This window comes from Zasmidium cellare (genome assembly GCF_010093935.1).
Source record: "Zasmidium cellare ATCC 36951 unplaced genomic scaffold M409scaffold_15, whole genome shotgun sequence".
NCBI lineage: Eukaryota > Fungi > Ascomycota > Dothideomycetes > Mycosphaerellales > Mycosphaerellaceae > Zasmidium > Zasmidium cellare.
This window is the reverse complement of record NW_022986959.1, coordinates 271,974-295,836: the sequence shown is the minus strand read 5'-3', so window position 1 is coordinate 295,836 and position 23,863 is coordinate 271,974. Positions and strand designations below refer to the sequence as shown.

The 23,863-nt window shown below is 53.5% G+C and overlaps 11 protein-coding genes across 11 annotated transcripts; 4 read left to right on the top strand and 7 right to left on the bottom strand.

Moving 5' to 3' along the window:
• Positions 1-2,282: 2,282 nt before the first annotated feature.
• On the top strand, positions 2,283-2,847 carry M409DRAFT_34099 (uncharacterized protein; the record flags this gene model as incomplete). The annotated part of the gene is made up of 3 exons (XM_033810313.1): positions 2,283-2,326; positions 2,365-2,573; positions 2,759-2,847. Coding segments are annotated over 3 exons (342 nt in total), but the record flags the coding sequence as incomplete, so codon positions are not given.
• A 2,823-nt stretch (positions 2,848-5,670) lies between these two features.
• M409DRAFT_66035 (uncharacterized protein) lies at positions 5,671-6,711 on the bottom strand (the record flags this gene model as incomplete). The annotated part of the gene is made up of 3 exons (XM_033816761.1): positions 5,671-5,846; positions 5,905-6,597; positions 6,654-6,711. 3 exons carry the CDS (start codon positions 6,709-6,711, stop codon positions 5,671-5,673), a joined length of 927 nt encoding a protein of 308 aa, XP_033668327.1.
• Positions 6,712-7,868: 1,157 nt separating this feature from the next.
• On the top strand, positions 7,869-8,753 carry M409DRAFT_66034 (uncharacterized protein; the record flags this gene model as incomplete). The annotated part of the gene is made up of 1 exon (XM_033816760.1): positions 7,869-8,753. The coding sequence occupies one exon, from the start codon at positions 7,869-7,871 to the stop codon at positions 8,751-8,753; it is 885 nt and encodes a 294-aa protein (XP_033668326.1).
• Positions 8,754-9,300: 547 nt separating this feature from the next.
• M409DRAFT_22245 (uncharacterized protein) lies at positions 9,301-9,681 on the bottom strand (the record flags this gene model as incomplete). The annotated part of the gene is made up of 1 exon (XM_033806254.1): positions 9,301-9,681. One exon carries the CDS (start codon positions 9,679-9,681, stop codon positions 9,301-9,303), a length of 381 nt encoding a protein of 126 aa, XP_033668325.1.
• Positions 9,682-9,774: 93 nt separating this feature from the next.
• M409DRAFT_22244 (uncharacterized protein) lies at positions 9,775-10,305 on the bottom strand (the record flags this gene model as incomplete). The annotated part of the gene is made up of 1 exon (XM_033806253.1): positions 9,775-10,305. The coding sequence occupies one exon, from the start codon at positions 10,303-10,305 to the stop codon at positions 9,775-9,777; it is 531 nt and encodes a 176-aa protein (XP_033668324.1).
• A 1,289-nt stretch (positions 10,306-11,594) lies between these two features.
• On the top strand, positions 11,595-12,344 carry M409DRAFT_36598 (uncharacterized protein; the record flags this gene model as incomplete). Its single annotated transcript, XM_033810579.1, is given in 2 exon segments — positions 11,595-12,187; positions 12,206-12,344. 2 exon segments carry the CDS (start codon positions 11,595-11,597, stop codon positions 12,342-12,344), a joined length of 732 nt encoding a protein of 243 aa, XP_033668323.1.
• A 464-nt stretch (positions 12,345-12,808) lies between these two features.
• Positions 12,809-13,768, bottom strand: M409DRAFT_22242 (uncharacterized protein; the record flags this gene model as incomplete). The annotated part of the gene is made up of 1 exon (XM_033806252.1): positions 12,809-13,768. One exon carries the CDS (start codon positions 13,766-13,768, stop codon positions 12,809-12,811), a length of 960 nt encoding a protein of 319 aa, XP_033668322.1.
• A 1,157-nt stretch (positions 13,769-14,925) lies between these two features.
• M409DRAFT_22241 (uncharacterized protein) lies at positions 14,926-18,520 on the bottom strand (the record flags this gene model as incomplete). The annotated part of the gene is made up of 4 exons (XM_033806251.1): positions 14,926-15,885; positions 16,646-17,527; positions 17,750-17,839; positions 17,897-18,520. 4 exons carry the CDS (start codon positions 18,518-18,520, stop codon positions 14,926-14,928), a joined length of 2,556 nt encoding a protein of 851 aa, XP_033668321.1.
• A 310-nt stretch (positions 18,521-18,830) lies between these two features.
• On the bottom strand, positions 18,831-19,601 carry M409DRAFT_22240 (uncharacterized protein; the record flags this gene model as incomplete). The annotated part of the gene is made up of 3 exons (XM_033806250.1): positions 18,831-18,864; positions 18,914-19,447; positions 19,495-19,601. 3 exons carry the CDS (start codon positions 19,599-19,601, stop codon positions 18,831-18,833), a joined length of 675 nt encoding a protein of 224 aa, XP_033668320.1.
• A 1,380-nt stretch (positions 19,602-20,981) lies between these two features.
• On the top strand, positions 20,982-21,488 carry M409DRAFT_22239 (uncharacterized protein; the record flags this gene model as incomplete). The annotated part of the gene is made up of 1 exon (XM_033806249.1): positions 20,982-21,488. The coding sequence occupies one exon, from the start codon at positions 20,982-20,984 to the stop codon at positions 21,486-21,488; it is 507 nt and encodes a 168-aa protein (XP_033668319.1).
• A 522-nt stretch (positions 21,489-22,010) lies between these two features.
• M409DRAFT_22238 (uncharacterized protein) lies at positions 22,011-23,524 on the bottom strand (the record flags this gene model as incomplete). The annotated part of the gene is made up of 2 exons (XM_033806248.1): positions 22,011-23,317; positions 23,368-23,524. The coding sequence occupies 2 exons, from the start codon at positions 23,522-23,524 to the stop codon at positions 22,011-22,013; spliced, it is 1,464 nt and encodes a 487-aa protein (XP_033668318.1).
• Positions 23,525-23,863: the final 339 nt, after the last annotated feature.

The following is a 23,863-nucleotide window of genomic DNA, read 5'->3' as shown; positions in this document are numbered from 1 at the left end:
CCTTGTTCGTGTCTTTCCGTGGTCTTCATCTTGCCGCGCATGTGAAGACATGCCAGTCTATTTCGAGCTCTTCTAAAACACAACCCATACCTTGCAGAAGGCGGAGTGTACTGGAAAGAATGGAAAGCGACGTTTGGTATAGCGAAGCCTCCAGATATTCTCTAGAAAACACTGCAATGCCGCACTCTCAAGCTGCAGGCGATATGTGGCCGGCCGATGCCTGTGTCTCAACCTCACACCAGCATTTTGTCGCGCCGTTTGTCCATATCGTAGGCCTTGTTATCTTCCGGCATTCTCGTCGCGTTCTCGACGTCGCGGCACGTACCCCGTGGATCTTGAAAGATGGCCGTCAGTGTCAGAGCAGGCGACAAGGCAGCCTGAATCTTGTAAACCTTTTGACCAACTCTGAGAGCTTGATCGGATGAGATTGGCCCCGCTGGCGGATCGTACACCAAAATCGCGGTCTCTGAGGAATGGTACTTCGTGTAGCTCTTGATGCGATGAGGTGGTTGAGGTAGATGCTGATCTCGAATCATTGACCAGCCCTTCTTGATCGTAAGCAGCCCGGCGATGACGTCCTATCTTGTCAGCCCAGTCGCGGTTTTGAGACTTTGAGTACGAATTTCCTCGTGCTTCCCTTGCCTTGGCACTAACGATGGGTTTCGCGATCAAGAAAAGCGCTCACGTCCGAATGCTCGCACTGTGATGGGAAGGAGGAAACGATACCGGAGACCTTAAAGAAGGCACTTTGGAGAGACCCGCGAAAGGAGAAGCACTGCAGCGCGGAGACGTGGCCACCAGCCAGGCAAAATGAAACGCCACACTAGCCCCCTAGATCGCACAGCCACGCGCTAGATGAGTTCGAGTTCTGCAAAAAGCAACATCACATATATATGCAAAATATTCGACTTCAACATATATCGATATAACAATAACAAAAGCAAAAAAGAGAACTCCCCGCAAGCAGGGTCAGCCGCTGAGCTTCGATATGCCCGTCGTACCGCGGATTTCCGTCCAGATACGTTACCTTTGATGCCGCGCCGCCAAGCCGGACTTCACGAAACAATCACGGAAAGTACATACCTCCTTCGCCAAACGCTCTCCGCCTGAGCCATATCATCGGACAAGCCGGAATTTTCAATTGGTGATACTATTTTCAAACACAATATGTAGTTTTAACTCCCTCACGACAACCATTAAGCGAGCGTCTATGTCACTGCCCTCCTCATTCATTGCCTTTCATATTGAGGTGTGCTACCTACTTGATGTTGTCGTCGTGCGCCTGCATACCAGCAAGTCTCCTTCATCACCACCACCCCCAGCCCCATCATCACCTTACAACGACATCGCGCTGGATGCCTCCACGACTATCATGATCACGACTTGATTTGCATTCATCATGCCGTCGCGTGCAGACCATCCGACGTGTTTTATAACTGGTGAGCAGCCAAACAACGTGCCACCGCTGCAGCAGCCCCCCCTCGCCCACCCCTTCCGCGCTTCCACCTTAGCGTTACTCACCTGCATGCAAGCATATCAACGTCGTCGCCTTCTAAAGCCACCTACAGAAAAGCCAGGCTCCGTCAGCACCAACACGCGTCAGTATCTGGCAGCATCACCACCAGCCCAAGACTGCAAGCGACGGCACCCGACGAGCAGCACCCACCTCACCATGAACGCAACGACGAGCTGGCCTCCAGCAGCAAAAACAGCAGTGATGAGGGGTCATGTCCAACGTCCACCACCACCTCCGTCACCTCCACCTCATGGCGCGCGGCCAGCTCGCCTGCACCAACACCTACAACTCTCAGCAATGACCGCTCGGCAATTGGATACGTGACGGCACCTTCCGACATCAACATCGCACGCGCACCAAGCATCTTGATACCGGCGGCATCATGTCATGCCTGGCAACACTGGCCGCTTCTTCCACACGCGTCGGATCACAAAGGGCTGTCTGACTATCGCGACATTGCCATTGCAGACTTCTGTGCCAAGTCCAACCTCGACATCATCAACATCACCGACGGCATCTCGAGGCGCGAAGCCTTCAAACCGCTCGAGAGCCATCCACTTGCCACGACTGAGTTCCCCAAGCCGTAGTCCGCTCACGCCAAGGCGGGCTCATACCAATCCGCCAGACCGAAGATGGCGCGTAGCATCTCGAACCCAGAGGGCGACGACGCCACCGCGGCGTCTCAGCCAGAGACGACCAAGAAGTGAGCGTCGTTGGAATCACCAGAGACAACCAAGAAGTCAGCGTCGCACGAATCAGCAACGGACAAGACGTCCGCACTACGGTCATGATTCGCAACCTGCCAAACCGGTGGACCTGCGAGGCCCCGACATCGAAGGATCAAAAAGCAACGTCGCTATGAACGTTCGGCTGCCACCCGCAGTCGACGCCGTCAGCTTCGGCAAGTACGATTTCGTATACATGCGGCTCGATTTCGAGCGCAACCTAAGCGTCGGCTGCGGCTTCGTCAACTTCATCGACGCAGAGTCGATCGTGCCATTCCTCCAGCATTCCCAGAGCAGGCATTGGAACCAGCACATTCGTCGACTGCTCTGCTGTCGTGGCGAAGATAGCGGACGGCTGGTGGAGTTCTGATCCGGCCGCCGGCTCGAACTGAATCAGGTTTTGGTCTTTTTAAGACCGAACAACTGCAAGGTAAGTACAAGAGCGCTTTCGAGAGATCCAGAAACCCTAGCTGACTTTCCTTCAAGCACATGCGGTTCTCGGACGGCGCTGATCAAGTCCCACCGCTGCTTGCGGCGTGTGGCCATGACTGTCTCGTCGAAAAATTCCGGAACTCTGCCATCATGGACGAACGCCCTGGCTACCGTCCCAAGCCTCGCTGCACCAACGCGGGTGTGTTGAGGAGGAAGGAGGTGCGACGCCCGGTGATTTGATGGAGGTTTGATGGAGATTTGATGGGGCCCACTTGAGATCTCTCCAGCACCGCACACCAGCAAGGTGAGTATTGAGAGTATCAGAAGCCATGTGACGTCCTAGCTGACTTCTTTCGCTCATAGCACACTGGTGTGCCGGGCCGTCCGGCGTGGAGGAAAGACTCGGCCACGCAGGCCAGGGACAGCCGACACCGCGAAGGGCTTCCCTAAGCCCAATGGCCTGGGCGAGGTACGTGTTGATATTGAGACCGAAATTCGACGTTGAGACTGACAGCCCACAGCACAAGCGGTCTGCCGAGAATACTGGCCGGCGAGGCCTGTTCCAACCGAGGTCGCCGGCCTGCGGTTGGACAGCCAACAGCCTCGTCGCGAGCGTCTCAGCTTGCCAGAGTTTCCTGGCGCTGTCGAGGAGTTGAGAGAGCGAGAGCGTCACGGCTGAACTGCAAGAGCTGAACGACCGCATCGGTGGTCTTGGACTTGAAGGCTTCAACATGCCAGGCGAGTGTGGGCCTTCGGCCTACCAGAACTCCCCGACGGCGTGGAGGAGTTGAGAGAGCGAGATCATCTCGGCTTACCAGAGTTCCCTGACGCCGTCGGGGAGGCGGAGAACTCAACGACAACCGCTCGGCCTTCCTGTCCCAAGAGACGGTGTTCACGAAAGAGCACGAGAGGTACCCTCAACATGCCGGCTACCCTCCAATGGGCCAGTAGTTCTATCACAGCTTCGCTCGGGTCGGCGCCACCATTACCAGTACCCAGGCATCTTTGCTGGCTTTCCTGCCGGCAACACAGGCTTCGTTCCGTTCAGCGGGCCAGGCCAAACTGCTCACGGCGATGGTCCTGCGGCGAGAGGGTTTTATGGAGGGTTGGTGGTGACGAGGAGAGGGCTATGGCTACTGGCAGAATCAACCAAACAATTTTTTCTCCTTCATGGCCCGCTTCCCCCTTCATAACCGCGCTTCCTCACCCGTCGTGGTATCAGGAACGGCTCGTGCCTTCTCCGTCGCCTCTCATTCCTCACATCCTAGTCTTTTCATTGACATTGCTTGACTCCTGGCATAAAGTGCTTTCCATTGATACCATAATAGTTTTAGAGATTCCGTCTATTTTGTCATAGGATTGAAGGAGTGTACGTTTTGAGGTATACGTTGATCTTGGAGGGAAGGCATCTGGTTCGAATAGGGCACTGGAGGCTTGACGGTTGCTTCGTTGTGCAGGGTGGAGTGAGTAGGGTGGAAAAGAAGTCAAGGACATCAATGCCTCGGGAGCAATTCGTCGGCTCTCCCCAGAAGTATATGATGAGACAGCATGATCGCATATCAATGGTAGGCTGAGTGTCACAGCCAGCGATGGAGAGGGTTGGTGAAATGGTATTGATGACAAACTGTTGACGAGCCATGATACCATCATACTTGATCATAGGAGTTCGACCACCGAAGACCACCGAGAATGCTGCAACCTCCGAGCAAAAACCGAGCCTGTGCTTTGTATCTTGCCCTGTATCCGCCGCGTTGCTTCTCGTTTTCAGTCTTCCTGCGCTGAGCTGGCTTCATGCGCTCTGTTTCTCGCCATATCTTAATCTTCTGCCCGAAGCTGTTATTGCCCGACTCTTTCGCCTCACTGTAATCCAGACCTCTTATCATTCCTACTTTGTCTCACATCGCAACACAGTTGCTCTCTTGCGTCCTTGGGTAGCTGATACGATATACAGGATCGCCCAAAAGAATGGCCTGGGTCCCAGGCCAATAATGTCCCACGCTTTCCTCTACCCGAAAATCCCACCCCTCATCCGTAGCCTTCTTCTCAACAACAGCTCCATGCTCCACGAGCGTCCGCATGACTTTGAGCCACATGCATGGTGATGAGGATCGAACTGAAGCCTCAACCACGCACAGCGGTGACCGAGATGGGTCGCTGTAAAGGAATGTGGGTTCAGTCACGGGCGGATGGCGTGCATCTTCTGGGACCGGATTGGTGGGCCACGTCAGGCAGAGCTCGCTTGAGAGGCATGGCTCCGTGACAGCCATATCGAGGAAAGTAGGTGGGAGCGCGGTGTTGAGGAGTGTGAGCGCGGCTTCTCTCGATTCTGTGCTGAGTTCCAAGGTCGGTTTTGGACCGGTGGCCCAGTAGCTGAATGCAACGATGGCGAGGTCGGAGATGTTGAGAGTGTCTCTCAAGTCGAAGCGGAAGGACCTGGCAAGGCGATCCGTAAGGAGGGGGTTTCGCTTCAGTGGGTGGTCGTCGGGGACATAAGTGCGGCAGGTCACGTCGAGGAACATCTGTGTGCGCAGCTTGCTGGAGCCGGCGATGGTGTTGTGGAAAACGCAGTCCACACGCATCGCCCGGAACTTGCTTGGGACGGGGAGATGCTCGATTATGAGCTCGAGGAGCTCGGGAGTGCCGAAGACCTTGGATGCGGCGGATGGTGGGGTGAGGGCGGAGAGAGTTTCTTGAGGAGGGCACGGCAGAGGGAGGCGGGTGCGCGGGAAGGCGGCCATGGTGACTGTGGGGGGGTTTCAGCAGTGATGTTTGAAAAACGCGGTCGCTCTCCATACAGATGAGAGGGTCAAATCAGCTATTACAAGACTTGTTGGCACAATCGGCGACGAGATGTGGGAGAGAGTGCGTGGTTGTAAGTCAGTTTCAGCGGGATGTGTAAAGTTGTTTGAGACCAGCGTGCCAAGCTTGCGCCAAATCTCGCTGACCCTCTAGCGCGGCCCAATGAGGAAGGAGGCGCGCGACTTCACTCGCTATGTACTACATCACCATACGAAACTTCAGCGCATCCTTCTCCACAATCTCTTTCTCCCTCGCCATCAGCTCCGGCATGTCCCAGCAGACAGCGACGAACCGTCCCGCAAGCCAATCTCTCTTCTTGCTACCGAGGAACGCGAATGTATCACCAACCAACTCAGGAGTATCGTTCAGGAACTCTGCGCCCATAACATCAGCTGGCGTGAAGATCTCCTCTGGAATCGTTGGTCAACTTACGGTGCATGTGTGCAGGAATGTTGCTCGCGAGCTCGGTCAGCATCGAGGCTGGATGCATTGCGTACGCTACCAGGCCCTGGTCACCATAATCCGCCATCATGAACTCAACGAAGCGGCAAACGGCAAACTTGGTCGTCTGGTACGAGCTGGCACCCGGCGTGAGGATATGAGCACCCATACTGCTGATGGCCACAAATGTCTTGTCGCCGCCACACTTCAATAGAAGCGGGAGGAAAGCTTTGGCAAGCCAGTAAGTCCCTCGGATATTCAGCTCCCAGGCCTTCCAGTAATCTAACTCGTCACCGTCAAGCAGCGGCTCCCAGCGTGGTAAGTAGCCAGCGTTGCTGATCACGATGTCAAGACGGCCCCATTCCCGCTCGAGCTGCTCTGCTGCTGCGGAGATGCTGGCCCGGTCTTCCAAGTCGATATGGACTGTCGTCACCGTTGGCTCTGGATGGCCTTTCTCCGCGGCCGCTGCTTTGACTGCCTTGACCAGATCAGGGACATCACGCCGCACACCAAGTCCTATATGTGTCGCTCCCATCCGAGCATAGGCCTGCACGACTGCTCGGCCAACGCCACCATTGGCGCCGGTGATCAACATGGCTTTGCCTTTGCAGTTCCAATCGGGCGAACCCCTGGTATCAATGGCGGGATATGTGTCATTATGTGAAGTCTTGGTAAAGTTTTTAACTTGTCACAGCCATTAGTCTGAGCCACAGCCGACGGGGTAGGCTCTAGAGACATACCGCTTTGGGACGCTTTATATGCTGGAGAAACAGCGAACTCTTCGCTGGTCTGGGCCATTCTGATCCCGTCCTGGGCCTGGTCTCTCGGATTTTGCAAGTATCTCGAAGAAGCCGATGGCTTTTATAAGTCTTCTGGAGTGCTGAATGCTCCCATTTATACTTCGACGTGAAGTCGAGCTTGAAGAGCTAGCAGCTGCGGAGGATCGGACGATCATGCACTGTTAGCGGCAAGCGGACGGTCGTATCGGAGGGTGAAAGCGGAGGGTCAGAGGGTCATCGCCACCTCCACTACCTCTGCTTCCACGCCACGACATGTCTTGTGTTTCTCGACAAACAACCTGTGCAGCCCTTCCTTCGCAGACGGAGTAAGTACTCGGCCTCCAGCTTGTTCATATCTCCATGAGTGGGTCTTCAGCTCTTGGATGCACACAACAACGGCAATGCCCGAATGCCTCTTCCCCGTCAACATGCGAATCCTAACATCTGTGAGAGCAATCGAGGCTTTCCAATTGAACGGCGTTTCATCTACAGTTCTGTGACAACATGGCACGCAGGGCCCTTGGATTTGCAGCCATGACGAGACTGTTCAAGAACCAAAGCATTCGTCCGAAGCAACGCATGCAACCTGTGATGATGCCAGTACAGTCGCTCAACGGACGTGGCAGTACTTTGGCATTGTATACTTCACAGCACTAAGTCTTTCACATAGCCTTCTGCGGCAGAGAAGGGCCATGCCCTCTCGACGGTACTGGATTTCCGGACGAAAGACCTCACAAGTGTACACGGATTTGAGAAGCTGGATAGTCTGCCTCTGAGCGCTTCATATCAGTCAACTTCCTCAGTGGGATTGATTGAACTATGAGCCAGACGACGGCAAGCAGAAGGGTCTCGAAAACTGACTTGAGGTGTCATGCTGCCACCTTTTCACCGCTGCAGAATGCGTCAAGTCTGGCGGGAGACCATTGCTCAACAACACGGAATGGACACTCAAAGCCCACCACTTGACTCCTGCAAAGTACAGCATGCACAATCATCAGTCAGCCAAATGGATGTGTAATGAAGCTTACGATGGCTTTGCAGAATTATCCCTCCGCCCTAAAGCTGCAAGAATCCTTCAGGATCAAGCTTATAGGGCCGCAGATATCTTTTCTTGATACGTCGTGCATCAACAACAGTACCCAAAACATCGCCACCGTTTATGATACTTCTCTTACGATGCCTGTTGGTCATTTTCCTCTGAAAGACAGGCTGATCGTGGTGACCGGCGGCGGCTCAGGGATATGTCTAGCCTTCGTCCGGTTGGCCATGCAGAGCGGCGCTCGGGGAGTTCTGATTTGTGATCTCAGACTCACCCCAGAAGCTGAAAGTCTCATTGGCGAGAAAGTACACTTCTTGCGATGCGATGTTGCAAATTGGCGACATCTCGAGTACATTCCGAAGAAAGTCGAAAAGTGCTTCGGTGCCGGCCAAGTCGCAGACATCTGGATCGCCGGCGCCGCCATCTTCGAGCCAGAATGGAGTTCCTGGCTCTACGACACCGAGAAAGAGGGCGGCTACCACGCCATGCGAGTAAACGCCGAACACCCCATGAAATTCACACGCATAGCAATGCGCTCCTGCCTCTCCGTCAACAAACCCTGCGTCGTGCTCATCCTTTCCAGCATCGCAGGCATCTACGGAGGCTACGCAACCGCAATGTACTGTGCAACCAAACATGCCGTAACGGGCTTCACGAAAAGCATGGCGCAAGCCGATATCGACGAGTCCTGCAAAGTCGTCGCGATCCTGCCCGGGCAGGTCAGCACGCCGCTGTGGACGGGTCCCGCGGGGAGGAAAATGGCGGCGCAGTTCAGCTATCGGGAGAAGAACTCGATCTCGGCGGAGGAGGTTGCGGAGGCGATGAAGGAGGTGATTGAGGATGGGGAGGGGAGGTATCCTGGTGGGACGTTGTTGGGAGTTTCGAAGGCGCGGAGGAGGGAGGTTTTTGAGAGTCTGCAGGGGATTGTTGGGGATGGGAGTGTGGCGTTTAAGAAGTGGCAGGATCGGGTGTTTGAGCCGGTGAGGGAGGTTTTTAGGAAGGAGAGAGGTGCTAGGTTGTGAGGAGTCTATTACGGACAAGGCGGGGGGTATTCGTTAGCAATACATCATGTTTGGGAGGTGAGACGCGGATGATGCTCAGCAAAAGCCATATGCCTTGATACATCTCTGAATCGAGGCAGGGAACTGTAGTGCTTCAAGTCTTTGCAGCTCTCTGCTTTTAAGCTCTGTCTGAGAAAGTTGGGGAACGTCGTTGTCTTTGTTCGATACTACTGGCTTTGGATGGTTACAAAAGTAGAACAGAGAAAGGAGAAAGGTCAGCTAACCTCGAACAGGATGAAGACAAAGGGAGACGTAGAGTCTGGATGTACATGTTGAATCCGTGCTAGCGTTCTGCATCTCCTCGTTTCCCACTCGCAGCGGGAGGAGCTGCGAATGTCTGACTGATCACGCCAGTGCTATACCACTTACGTCGCCTTCTCCACGCTTCCAGACCTCGTCGTATCATCGCCATACCGCTGGTACTCTCTGCCTTCGTCCTCCTGCCTTCCAGTGCACTCTTCACCCGCGGTGATCGCTTTCCGGGTCTTCATTTTCGAATCTCCTTCTTCTAAGTTCCTGGACCGTTCCAGGAGTGCGTGTATGTTACGTTACCACAGAGTACGTCTTGCACGTGTGGTGGAAAGACAGTCTTGGCCACCTCGATCTTGGCTAGTGGTCTGCCGGCGAATTTGCGAACCCAGTCGTCGAGGGATGATTCGTGCGCAGCAAGTGCCCTGGCGACGGCAAGCCACTGGCCGAGATTCGTGGGTATGACATTGACACGAGCCACGACCTTCTCGACCTCTCGCTTTGTGGTGACGCCGGCGATTTGGATTGCTTCAGTGAGGGGTTCAGATGGCCATAACATCATCAAATCGCTGCAGAAGATCGGCTGGGTGAGGGTAGTCCTAGTCACAGGGCCTGGCAAGTCGAGTCCAAGGCGAAGCATCGTCTCTTTAGATTGTACGTCGATGAAGAGTTGGAAACATGATGTGTTGATACCGGCTACAGTATTCGCAGGTATTGAAGCCCTTGTCGAGTCCTAGGTAGTCTTCCAAGTCCACTGCATTCTGCCACACAGTCCAGTCATCTGCAGAGATGAAAGGGTTGAGTTGAGTTCGATAGGTTCGGAGAGCCTCAAGTATCCATTCGTAGCCCGCTCAGCCTGGTGGTAGACCTTGGTCGGTGTGAGGAACATTCTGTGTTGGAATCTTGGGAGCTGGGCAATGGTATCACAGAAGGTGCGGTTGATGCGGACGGGCTGGAACAGCTCTTTTGGAGTCATGTCGTCGAGCATGATTTGCACCACCTCAGACATGCTGAACACCTTCTGTGCTGCCGTCTCCTTTTCTTTTGCCTGGTCAGGCTCTTGGTCGGCTGTGTCGCGAGATGGCATGATGCGGTCCTCTCTCTCGTTCTCGTTGTTGAAATCCATGATGTGTTTCGTGGTCGGCTCGGTCGTAGGTAGGTGCGATGGGGATGAATATGATGTATTGTTCGAGATCTTGGTGTGAGTTCGAGGCCTCTGGGTTTCTGGCTCGTCGGCACATGGTCGCTTCGCGGTTCTCGCCATGGCGGCCGAATGCAGTCGCGTGCGCGGAGGCTGAGTGCGAATGGATGCTACTGTCCTGTCAGTTGTCAGCAGAGTGTAAAGACGACGCGAGCTGTTCTTACCAGTAGGCGTGGTGGATGTTTTGTGGCGAGAGAAGAGCTTCGGAAGCGAGCCCTCGAGCACTCCATGCTGTTTGAAGCACGCACACGACGCTAAAGCTGGCTTCAGCCGAGAACATCTGAACATTCACTTACCTGCTGGGGCTAAGGAATAAAGCTAGCTTAGTTTTTGAGCTTCTAGTGAAGGCGAAATCTGTTCTATAATATGTGAATGTCGTATATATGTGCATTAATCTTTTCTTTTCTTTTCTTATTATAGCTATAGCTTTCCTTTAGTTAAAGTGGGCATATGCCTCATGCCTCGCCAATAAGATCAAATATGTGGGCTTTATTGTAGGATACACTATTCTAGAACTGGACAGGACGTTGGATCCATGCTTCTCGAAAACTCTAGCTAGGAAGACAGTGGCTCGATCTTGCCATAGAAAATCCTACTACCGAGATATGGATTGTACCGTAGACATTTTTAAGCATTTCTGCATTAACGCAACTGATAAACAAGAGTGGAGGCTATAAGAAATTATTTCTTATTGACGGATTTCTACTAGAGCCGTAACCGTTCCATGTGTGGGGTGTCTTGTACTGCAGCATCCCAAAGCCTCCTAGAACGAGACTTTGACGGACCCTTCTGAGGACTCCCTTTTCCTTTCTCTCCCTTACAGTCTCCTAGTTCCCTCCCCGAGAGTGTCCCTTCTTGCTTTATCCCATCCAGAACGTGCCAATGGTGCATAGATGTCTCGCCGCATTGAACCTGTGTGCAGGCCGTCCCACATGTGCGTGTAGGGTGATTCAGATGCAGCTCTTCGAATCTCACTAGTTTCGCGAAGCCAAATTTGTGGGCGGCACAGCGTCGACCCTGCACAGCGGGATTTTTCGGTTCAGCATCAGGGCGAGAGTGCGGAAATAGCGATCAAGATGGCTGAGGCTGGTACGAGAGCTCTTGAGATTATGGTATCCACATGGAGCGAGCGTTCAGCTAGCAAAGCCCATCTTAGGAATGTATGGACGGGCTGGACGCTAAGGTCCATTGGCAACGAATCTCAGCCATCTAGTACTTGCCCTATACGGGCACTGCTCTGACTTTCTAGGCCTTGTAGTGTTCAGCTCATATTGGCAGCGAGCAATCATATAACAGACTTCCGCATCAGCTCGCTGTGATCCTAGGCCGTCGTTTCAAGCGCCACTTCCACGATGAATCTCAAAAACCGCAAGATATTAATTACTGGTGGCTCACGAGGCATCGGCAAGGCCATCGCTCAAGCGTTCGCTGGCGAAGGCTGCCATGTCGCTATCAACTATTTGACGTCGGAAAAATTGGCAACGGACCTCTCGACGGAGCTACGCGATCAACACGGCGTCACGACAGTTACAATCCAGGCCGATGTCTCAAGAGAGAACGATTGTCAAGCACTAGTACAGAAGTCTATTCAGGCCTTGGGCGGTCTGGACATTGTCGTTTCCAATGCCGGAAACACTAAGATCGCGCCTTTCCACGACATTTTCGCCTTGTCGTCTTCGGACTGGGATTACACCTTCAACACGCTGGTCAAATCGAACATCTTTCTTCTGCAGGAAGCGCATGCGCTGTTCAATTCCAATCCAGACGGGGGCTGCTTTCTCGTCATGTCGTCCCTTGCTGCATTGGTTACCGACGGATCTTCCTTGGCGTACTCCGTTTCGAGAGCAGCCACCAATCATTTGGTTAGGTGCTTGGCAAAGAGCCAGGGACCCAAAATTCGGGTCAATGGTGTTTGTCCTGGATTGACAGATACCGAGCGGATTTTGTGACTAGACGAGAAGAGACGGGAGGGCTATGTGGAGAAGTCGGGATTGAAAAGGATTACAACGACCGAAGACGTTGCGGAGACATTCGTATTCCTAGCTAAGAACCGCGGCGTAACTGGCGAATGCATCCGAGTTGACTCTGGAATGGCTATCTAGTACTGTAGTACGCCATAGCTATGTCAATGTTTAGGAGAACCCTCGCCAGCTGCTCGCACGCCGGCACCAGCTCTCCCAGCGAGCAACATCTGACCGAAGTTTTGGCTGTGGCGAGTAATTTCTTCTTATTCTTGGAGTTGAAAGCCGAGGCAGTGGTGCGGAAAGAACAATACGGTATTGATGTGGCCTGGCGGGAAGAAGTTCATGAAGGAATTTGGTGCTTGTAACGAACTCTGATGCAATGCTGTACTCGATGGGGACGATGAAAGTGGCTGTGGTCGTATTGGTGAAGTGGGCGGTACTGGTGCTGCGGTAGTGTGGTGGCGATCAGTTGATGATGATGTAGGCGCCGGTGATGTTTTGCTTGTTTCCTGGGAGTGTCGTGTTGCAGTTGGTTCCCGCACTGTCCTTCGATGACTCGTCTCAATGGTCGCTAGTTCACTGGTCTCAATCCAAGTATTCCGTCACCAGTCGGTCAGATTCCATTGGTAAAGGACGTCGCCTACCAGTGCTGCTGCGGTGTTGGCCGGGTAGCAGCACTTGCTGTGATGGAGATATTTGGTGCAGTAACTCGAATCTGTATCGCCATACTTGTAGACGTCATCCATCCATGGCAGGTATGTGAAGGCGATGTCACCAATGGCATCGGACCAGTTGTTGGCCGTGCCTGGATCCAGCTCCGCCAAGACATGAAGATCGTGGTATAGTTCGTGGGGCGAGAGGGCGGCACGTTGGACACAGTTGTGGTGGCTGAAGTCTTCGTTCAGACACTGAAGATGGAGAAAGCAAGCCTTCGCATGGGGAGAGCGCGCCAGCTCACGAAGAGCGCCCCACAGTTCAGGGGGCAAGTCGGAGAACGGATCGACGAAGGAGGTGTTGATGTCGATAACAAATGAGTCGAAGACAGTACCCGCAGTCAACGAATACCGCCGGTTTGGGGAGCGGTCTGGCACTGGTCGATCGGGTCTCCATTGCGGACCCAAGATCTCGTCCCATGGTGCAGAACCTCCACACTCGAGCGTGGTGGGAGATTCGATCTCCTCCCAAACAACCGCATCTTTGTCCGGTGCGGCCCATCCGTTATGGGGCATGATCTGGTCGCGCTCATCCTTGGGACCGACTTTTCGAAACAGCTTTTTCTCGATCTTGGAGTTCTCGGCCACAGCGACGAAAAAGATCTTGCTCACCACCTGGGTGCGGATGACTTCTCTAGGAGTCAGGTTCTTCAGTATCATGTAGAGAAGCTCTGGAGTCTCAAAGACACGGATCACCGCTGATACTGCCTCCTCTGTATGGGTGTACCTAGCCTTGAAGGAGCTGAGGTCCAGTATCTGGGGCAGTGGCGAGTCCTGGGCGGTTCTCGAAATGACTGGGGCGATGGGGTCTGGTGCCGAGTAGCGTCGAGGCAGGATCGTTCGCAACATGATGAGGTCGTGGAAGCCGGAGGAAGGGATGTCCAGGAAGAGAGTCCAGAAGCTCGAGGTGTGTCGGCCGACTCAGCAGGGTGGGCGGACTCGTAGCGGACCTGAGCAAAATTCAATGTCAGCACATTCGACTCAACGCCGGGATGGGCACGTACTCTCTGGCTGTCTTGTGCTGCCGCTTCGATGGTCCGATATGTGGGCGATATGGATGGTGCGGGAAAAAGTCAAGAGTCGCCGGCTACTATGGCCCTCCGATCGCACGCGTTGTCGCGCGAAGTCTGAGCCTGTGATGAAAGTCAGCAAGTGTATTAAGCATGCACACTTTGCGATATCTTACAGCGACTGTGGCGACGATGCTAGACACGAGTTCTGGTGTGTTGTATCAGTCGGAAGATGCAGCGCGAAGAGGGCGTGTTTTGAATTCGGAGAAGCTCAAGGGTCCGAGCTTTCCAGGAGCTAAATTTGCGACCACTGCTAGCCGAGCGCAGGTGAATGAATCAGATGGCTTTAGCAAGCACGTGATCTTCGAGTCTGTCAGATGATGCCTCGTAAGGGTGATATGTTGTGCAAGGCGTTGTATAATGTTTCGAGAAAGGGGCCACAGCCGAAAAGTATAGGTTGTACGAGAGTTTCTGTGGGTTTTTGGCAGTGACGTAGATTCATGGACGAAAAGGACTACGAGCTTGTGAGTCGTAATACAGTACAAGTTGTGTGATATAGAAGAAGCATAGCCTAACAGGGTGGTCTTCGCAACTCATGATCGAGTGCTTCTCAAGGACCCGACAACAGCATTCTTCGCCGCTTCGTTGCTGTTACTCTTCGGTTCTTTTCCCATTTCCTTCTCAGCTCTTCCTTGGCTGCGATCATCGGTCGAAGTGGAGATTTGTTTTGAAACTGAATCGAAGAGGTTTCGTCCTTCAGTCTGTTCTGGTCATGTTTTGTTGGTGGAGGTGAGGCGGGCAGGCTGTGCCAAGTTGTGCTCGCAATGTTTGTTGGCATGGTGATCATGAGGAGTCCTCTTTGAGTCGATGACAAGGTATTGTGATGTTCAGGATGTCGGGTTTGATGATGATGGTATCGGTGGTGCTGTTGAAGTGGTGCAGTGTTGATGGTGAGAGCGCCGAGCTGTTGCTGGTGTCCAGGGAGCTTCTTTGCCATCATCTGCTCAGTACGAAAGTGTAGTCGACACCGCTGGCAAGAGCCTTCTGTACCGACCACGGGTACTGACATCTGCTCTGATGAAGATGCTTCGTAGGTCGGGCATGGTCGACATCGTACTTGAACACGTCCTCCAGATCTGGCGCATATTTTACGCAGGCGTCAATGACGTTGAGCCACTGTTCGGGCTGGGTAACGTCGACCTCTGCACGAGCATGGAGTTCTTGATACCTCGTCGTATAGCGTGGGATAGGGTGAAGCTCGCATTGGTGCATCATGGGGTCCCAAATGGGATAGTGGAGGGAGATGAAGCAGGATCGAGTCGGACGAGAGCGCACCATGTCGAGAAGTGCAGGCCAGGTCTGTGGTGGCAGCTCTTTGCATGGGTTCTGGCACAGTCTATGCATGTCGATGACGAAGGAGTCGAAGATGTGGCCGGTTCTCAGAGAGTACTCCCGCGTCGGCGATACTGATGTTGAAGGTCGGTCTGGTGTCCATTCCCAGCCGAGGATCTCATACCAAGGCACAAGCGGGTAGGGCTCGGCTGATGGCGAAGGTGTCGTCTCGTCTTGATCGACCTCGTCCCAATCGCCTGAACTCTCGTCCAATCCAAGTGGACGCTCAATGAAACGGGAGTACAGTGGTACACCCCAGCCAGGCTCGCAGTCAATCTGCTTCGAGGTCTTCTTCTCCACCGTTGAGTTGTTGGCCACTGCTTTGTGGCACTTCTTGTTCAGATGCTGGATTCTGATGTTCTCCTTTGCCTGGAGATTTGCCAGTATCTTGTCGACGAGCTCTTGGGTATCAAACACACTAGCAGAAGCGAGTCCCTCCTTCTCTTTCCTTAACGCATGTAGAGATGGAATCGCGGGGAGCGGCGTATCCTTCAAGAATTCGACGTTGGCTGTTGTGATGGGAGAGGGAGCCGAGTACCGGCGCGGGCGCGTGGATGAGGGCATCTTGATCAGTCAGTAAGTATATTTCCCATGATTATTCCCTCAGAACTTACAGCGACCACGCCTCCAATGCACAACACGATGGTCTGGTTGGAGTGTTGGGGGCGGAGACGAGCCGGAGTTCAACGGCAGCATTTCAGCGGCGAGATTTGCCACTACCGGCAATAGCCGCGCGCGAGGACGTATATAGCAAGAGGATAAGTAAACACATACAGCAGAATGGACTTGTGCAGTATGCAGACACGTGCAGTATGGCAGCACTGCACGTGCACTATATAAGTACTGCACGTGCGTTATACCAAACACGTGAACTAGAACAAACACGTGCAGTATAACAAACTAGACACATGCAGTATAGTATACGAACACGTGTAGCATAACAGGCAAATCCAGCATAGCAAACTAGGCACCTACAGTATAATAAATACGTGAATGAGAACAAACACGTGAACTAGAACAATCACGTGCAGTATAGCAAACTAGACACGTTCAGTATAGTGTACAAGCACGTGCAGTAGAACAGAAAGTATACAAACACGTGTAGTACACAAACACGTGCTTAATAAAGGACCTAAACAGCAGCTTCTAGTGCTGCATATGCTTATAGTCATCCTGAACGATCCTTTTCCATCACTTCCAACAATATCTTACAGCCTTCTCAAAGAAACATGCATGCCCTTGACTCCACAACCTCGTCTGTGTCTTTCTGTCTCATCATTTTCCAACTGTAGCCTGCTTCTCATGCCATTGGCTTCTTCTTCACCAGCTGAAACTCGTACTCCACCTCACGTCCATACATCTTGCCTTGGAAAGGTTGCTTGTGAGACCCGTCGGTGAACGATATTCGAGTCTGGTGATATGCGCCGTTGATGATGTGTCCGTAGACTTCGTGCAGTGATGGTTGCCGGTCTGCCAGCTCCTGGCAGAGCAAAAGATACTCTCCCAGCGTGCAGGCACAGGATAGCGGGACGCGTGCAGTGACGGCAACCCTCCTGTACCGAGTGCTCAGCTGCTGCGGGACCAGGACGTGGTAGAGCTCGATACTGGAGACGATCGCTGGCGTTGTGAGGTACATGTTCAAGATCTTCGGAGGGGTCGTCTCCAGCAGGCCTAGAATATCCTTTCGCCATGGCTGCATGCAGACCAAGTTCCCTCCCGTCGACACCATGCCTTCCACCCACATCTGCTGGTCGCCGGAAATGCTGATTGGGCAAGCCCAGCGGGGTGCCTTGAACTTGAAACGTCGAAATGGGATGGGAGAGCGCAGGGAGTGATTGAGGAGAGGATTGGACCAGGAGCCGGGGAGGATGATGTTCCACGAGCGTGGTACGCGCGAGCTTCTGGGTACTTTCAAGAAGAGCTTCTCGAGCAGGGTGTTGGAATGATCGATTTCGTTGCGCCAGGTGTGGCATACGTTGCGCACTTTCAGGATTGTGAGGGCGTCGAGGTCTTGGCGGAGGATGTTGAATACGATCTCGGGAAGCCTGCAGGCCTTTGTGGATGCCTTCTCCGTCATGATTGTGGCGATCATGCTATCGACGACGACGACAGCGGTTTGGATGCTGGTGTTGGTTGAGAGAAGAGTGATGGAAACAAGATAAGTCAACTTGTGGGCGCTAGTCCTTAGCGCGGCTTTGCGAGGCCCCTGGGAGGAAGGTCCTTCAGCTGCGTTTGCTGTTCTACTGAAGTGCTTTTCTTTGCGCATGCCCTTCTCCTGTCGATATATTCCACGCCCCTACTTTCGCAGTCCCCACCACTATCTCTTCCACAATCCCGAGACGCAACGTGCCGCCTTCCTAACTATCCTGCTGACAACGCCTCTTCTGCGTGTTCGAAGGGTCAAGTCGTACTTCGGACTGGCACCCACCATCATCGCTCGCACGGCAGCGGAGAAGCTCGCCATACCCAGGCTGTTCATAAAAAGGGTATCCAACTGAATGACGCCGCGACTGAGGCTCTGGGTCGGCATGTCAAATTCCGAAAGGAGTTGATGCCTCGCCACGTCCTCGCATACCAGCAACAGCTCTTCCAGCGTACATGATCTGACCGTTATTTTGGCTGTCATGATGCCTTTCTTCTTGATCTTGATATTCGATGCGTCTAGTGCTTGCGTCATGGCGGGATTGAACTTCTCCTTGATGGTGTAGCTCAGATGGATGTCGATGGGTGTGGCGGATCTGGCGAGATGCATAGACTGTGCGGACGCTGGGATGTACTGTCGAATGGCCAGGACGTTCTCGCGTGTAACTCCAGTGAGTTCGAACGCAGCTGAAACGCTGTTTCTGACGATTCTCTCGTGGTAGCGGCATGCACCCGTCTTGAATGGTAACTTGAATGGCTCTGCCCAGTACACAAGACAGTGATTCATTGTAACGTAAGGCGCTCCGTTGACCATTGGGGCCGCTGGCATGGCGAATTCGTCGTGCCGGAAGAGAGGGTTGACCGCGACGAGAGGTGATGCTACCACGTTCTGCAGCGCTCCCGGGAGGAAGAGCTTGTGCTTGAGCAGCGGGGAGTCTTGAACGGCATTATGCCAGGTGGAGTTGATGCCCTGAAGGCGCAGGATATCGCCGTTGGGGAGGTGAGCGAGGATGCCCTCGACGAGCTCTGGCAGATTGAGGGCCTTGGGAGCGGCCATGCTTGCTTCTTGTTGTTATCTCCAGAAGTTGACGTCTGTCCGTGGTGCTGGACAGAGGTTGGAGATGGTGGTCGTACGCCAAGAGCTGGGGATAGAGTGAAGGAAAATCGAAAGACACTGTCACTTGCGAACCTCACACCGGGCTATTCAAATCACTTCACTGCCGGCTGATACTTCACATCATGAGGGCGGCATACTTCACATTAGATACCAGCACTATCTAGATGGCTACCAGCGCATTTTCCTCCTCGATTACCACATCTGTCAGTCTCTTTCACCCCAGGAAAGGCCTTCTCACGCTACTTGAGCGTTACTTAGTAGCAAGAGCAGCCTGGTTGAGGTCCCTAACACAAGTAAGCCCTTATTACTTAGATCAAGTGAGTGTACACATACCGCATAGCAAGTGCCCCCAATACCATTGCAATTGGAGCAAATCTGTCCAATACCACAAGGCCGGCCATACCATTCCACGCCGGTGGGACCTGGACGAGGACGAGGCCCGGGGCTTGGCGGATAGTACGGCTGGTAGCAGCCACCATATGGATCGTTGGGGTCGCACCACGGGTTTGGACGAGGATGTGGGGGGTAGTAGCAACCGCCGTACGGGTCGTTGGGGTCACAGCAAGGCTGAGGGTTTTGGTCGGGACACCAGTATTGATTGCCTGGAGGACCGCACCAGTACTGCTTGCCCTCCTTGGCTTGGTCGTCTTGATGAGCGTTTGGTGCCTGGGCGGCTTGGTGGGCTTGGTCGCCTTGATGGGCTTGGTCGACTTGGTGAGCTTGATCAACCTGTTGACCTTGACTGGTTTGTTGACCTTGGCCGGCTTGATGAGCTTGATCGGCTTGATGAGCTTGACCGGCTTGATGGGCTTGATCAGCCTGCTGAGCTTGGCTTGCCTGGTCAATCTGCTCCCCACGGGCGACGAGCTGCCACTATCAGTCAGCAGCGCGACTTGATCCATACTGATCCATACTGAGGAGGTGGTACACATACATCTATGCCAGAGTCTGGAATGGGGTTGGCAAAGACGGCACTGAAGGACAGAGCGACCAAAATGGTCGTAAACTGCTTGAAGTGCATGTTGAGTGCGAAGTGGTTGGAAAGAGAGCGTTCAACTTGAGGAAATTGTCGAGGATCAAATACTCAGCGCCGCAAGATTGAGTCGCCCAAAGTGGTTTGTGCGTTGATGTTGGTACAGGTACTTCCCATGTGGCCGGCACCCTGGCCCTGCGTTCTAATTTCAGATCGTCTCTACGATTCCATGCCGGAGATGATGTCGCCGTCAAAAGCCTCTTTCATAAACTTCTTGCAACTTCGGAGGCTTGCAGTACTGTTGCTTCCAGATTTAGGTCCTCTCGGTGCTGGGCCTCCAGTGATCTGCGGTTTTTGCTGTTGCTTGCCAGCTCCAAGGTCTGCAGTATGATGCACTATGCCTCGCAGTCTGTGCAGACGCAGACAATGCTTGAGATTGCTCGTAGCGCTTATACCCTCAATATGTCGAAGAACTCGGCAGTCAGGGAATTGACTCCTGTCAAGCCAAGAAGCGGCATTTGCTTGTTTGATGAGTTGAGCGAGAAAGCAAGATCTGAAGTCGATTTAAAGTTGGGAACCAACACCACAATGCATGGATCTGTCGAGTTCCATCCCGGTAAGTTGGAGCCCACGGTAGCGTCCGCCGTCCGAACATGGCGATCCTGGAAACACCCTTGTTGACACCACGGTCTGGACCTGAGTGGTTCAAATTTCAAAGTTTATTTGCGACAAGGTCACACTCGTTCCCAGATCGACAGAGGATCAGACTTTCGTCAAAACCAGAACTTGGCCCAGCACGAGATTTTCGAGAGTCGTGAAGTACGATCAACGATTGTTACTGTGTCGCTTGGCGTTCCAATCAGCTTTGTGAGTATACGCGTTGTCGTGGTGATACCCATTGTCTGCAGGATACGAGTTCTCCTTGCTGCCATAGTCGTCGCTGCCTGGAAGGTATCGAAGCCCTACGAGATGTATTGCGACTGCGCTTCAATGATTGGAGCAAAGGTAATCACATACGATCAGGCAGCTAGAATTGTCGCAGCAGTGATCATTGTTTGTTGAACGCCGGTGTTGAAGATGCTGGCAATGGCAATGTGCCCCGTGGTGAGAGAAGTTCGAATGATGCCCATATATTGCGCTGGTAGAGGTCTTGGGATCGGGAAGAAGATAACGATCAGCTGGTATGGAGCGCGAATGGTCGAAAAGGGTGATATTTGGGTAAAGCGGCCTTAAAAGGAAGGCACGAAAGTCGAAACTGCACAGGCTGGCTTGGCGTGGAAAGCTCACCCCATCCGCAAGGTCTTCCAATTTTTCGCTTGACATCCCCAACGGCTTACGTAGTAGCAGCACCGCATCGATCGTCTCGGTATCGTAGTCGGATCGGAGTTTCTGGGCATTGCTGCTCAAAGAAACAAGAAACTTCTCAACATGGCCGCCATCGGCAAGGCCTTCGGCACTACAGAGCTCCTCGAGAGCATCCTCAACCACCTCCCCATCAGCGACCTCTGGAAGGCGCAACACATCAACAAGGGCACCCGCGCCATCATCAGAGGCTCGCACCGACTCGCCTCCCGCCTCTTCGCCGCCCTGCTCCCAGCTGGAGACATACCACCACTCGGTTCCTCCTACGCCTTCTTCAACGACGCCTTCTTTGATATCCGCCTCACCTCCCAGCACCAAAGCCATTTCTGGCGCCGCAAGCTCAACGTCTCCCGCCGCAACACGAGCAAGCCCGAGGGTAAGATTTCCCGCATCATCAGCAAATGCTACAACACTGCCATCTTTCTGCGCCACAATCGCTTTGGTGGGACTATCTTCTTCCTCGTGCAGGACAAGAGTACCGTGACGGACGAGCACTGGAGGTCTCGCTGGGACTACGCCATGTACGCCACGCCGAGAAAGTGCGATGAGGTCGAAGTCTGCTACCTTGAATGAGTTCCTATCCCATCTTCATCCGGCCACGATGAGTCCATCGAAGTCAAAGTCTCCGCCAGCGCCGCTATCCCGATGGGCAGTGCCATAATCGACATCGCGAACCTTCCGACGCCCCTGGTCGTTTCTCACCCTTTCACTGAGGATATTGTGAAAACGATGGATTGTGGCACCTGCAAGAATCCGGTGTCGATGAGGTGGAAGTGGAGCTGATATAGCAAGGTACCGGGACTGATGGAGGAGACAGCATCGGCAAGGGAGTTCATGGTTGGAGAGCTGACGTATAGTGTGCAGTTGCCCGCAAGGAAGGGATTGCGGTGGAACATGATGAGGGCGTTGGCGGATTATGTTTGAAGACTCGGGTCAGGGAAAAGATCAGGAAGAATCACAGGTCAGGGTAGGCAGAGCCAGAACAGTGCGAGATGACAGCAACGAGAGGCCATGAAAAGACTTGTTCTCGTGTGAACAACGTGGCTGCGAACTCTTCAGGAAACAGGCAGCTAATGCATTGCGTGCCGTCTCTCCTTATCGTCCGGATCGAACCCACCTTAACTCCTTCCTCACATCCCCAAACCTCAACGCCACCCACTCCCAAAGAAACGTCCTCCTCGCCTTCCAAGGCCCCATATTCCCCACCTTCGGCAGCGCCGCTCTCCCCTTCTCCACATACGTGCTCGAAAGCTGCAGGAAGCTCCTCTCTTCCATCCCTTTCCTCTCTGCATCACTCCTTTCCGGCACAATGACATCCACGCCATCCCTCTCCATCTGCTTCACAATCTTGCATACTAGTTGAGCAGACATATCCACGCCCAACGTCCAGCTCGCGTCGAAATATCCGAAGGAGAAGGCGAGGTTTGGACAGCCTTCGAGCATGAGGCCTTTCCAGACGAAGGCGTTCGGGATGTGGAAGGGTTCGCTGTCGATGGTGATCGGTATACCGCCGCCGAGACGGAGTTTGAGGCCTGTTGCTGTTATGATTATGTCGGGGTGGAGGGTCTCGCCGGAGTTGAGGATGATACTGTTGTCTGTGATGGTTGCAATGGTGCCGGTCTTGATGCTTGCTTTACCCGAGCGGAGAGCTCCATAGAAGTCGCCGTCGGGGGAGAGGCACATCCTTTGATCGAAGGGGTTGTAGGTTGGTGTGAAGTTTGGGTCGAGAGAGCAGTCTTGGCCGATCTCGGCTTGGGTGAGTTTGTGCATGTATCCCCGAGCTTGGGTTGGGAAAGCGAGGCAGTAGGCTCGAAAAAGGGTTGGGGCGAAGATCCATTTTAGTCGGATGAGCGTGGCTGCCAAATTGCGAGGAAGGTAGCGACGAATCGTGGATTCAAGCTGGTCCTTGACAGGGACGGACATGATATAACTGGGCGATCTTTGCAACATAGTAACATGTTTAGCGGTCTTGGTCAGTGATGGCAGAAGAGTGATCGCCGTTGCCCCAGAGCCGATGACGACGATATCCTTGCTCGAGTAATCGAGATGCTCTGGCCAGAATTGCGGATGAACGACATGTCCTCGGAAGTCTTGGATATTTGGTATCGCTGCGTGGAGAGCCTCATCATAATCATAGTAGCCCGTGCCGAGTAGAACGAACTTGGCGCTGATCTCACCAACGTGACCCTCGACGTTCGTGTTGACCGACCACTGCCTCTTCTTAGGAGACCAAGCCAAGCCCTGAACTCTGTGGTTGAGCTTGATAGATTTATCGATGCCAGCTTCCGCAATTGTCTTCCTCATGTAGCTGACAATAGCCGGTCCCTGTGCGATCGGCGCTTCTTCCGTCCACGGCGCCCATGGGAAGCCGAAGGTATGGAGGTCTGAATCTGATCGGAGGCCTTCCCAGGTATCAGCAGGTTGATGCTGGCGAGTGCGCTTTGAGCGTCACCTGGGTATTTGAAGAAGCTCCATGTGCCACCGATATCGTCTCTACTCTCTAGTACACAGTATCGCAGATGGGGATTGCGTTCTTGAAGTCTGTATGCGAAGCAGATGCCGGAGATGCCAGCTCCCACGATGACGACGTCGTAATCTGTTGTGTCCATCATGTGTTTATCAGATATGACAGCACCCGATAGGAGGCGCAGAGTAGAATGAAGAAACACAACATAGCTTCCAGCAGCCTACCTTCTTGTCCCTCTGAAGCGGCAGGATATCATCTCCCAGATAGTCAATGGAACCCGGGCCAACCAAGCAACTCATATCCTATGCGATGCTCGATAAGGTACTGTTCGATAGGCCAGCCCCTAGCAGCAATCGTCAATAGAGCTGGAGCTCGTGAAGCTCTCCTGTAGAAGTCGGTTTTGGACACCGATTTTGCTGTCCGACGACGACACAGGTATTCGACGGCCAGTGTCGACCATCAGTGAACATCAGTGATGAGA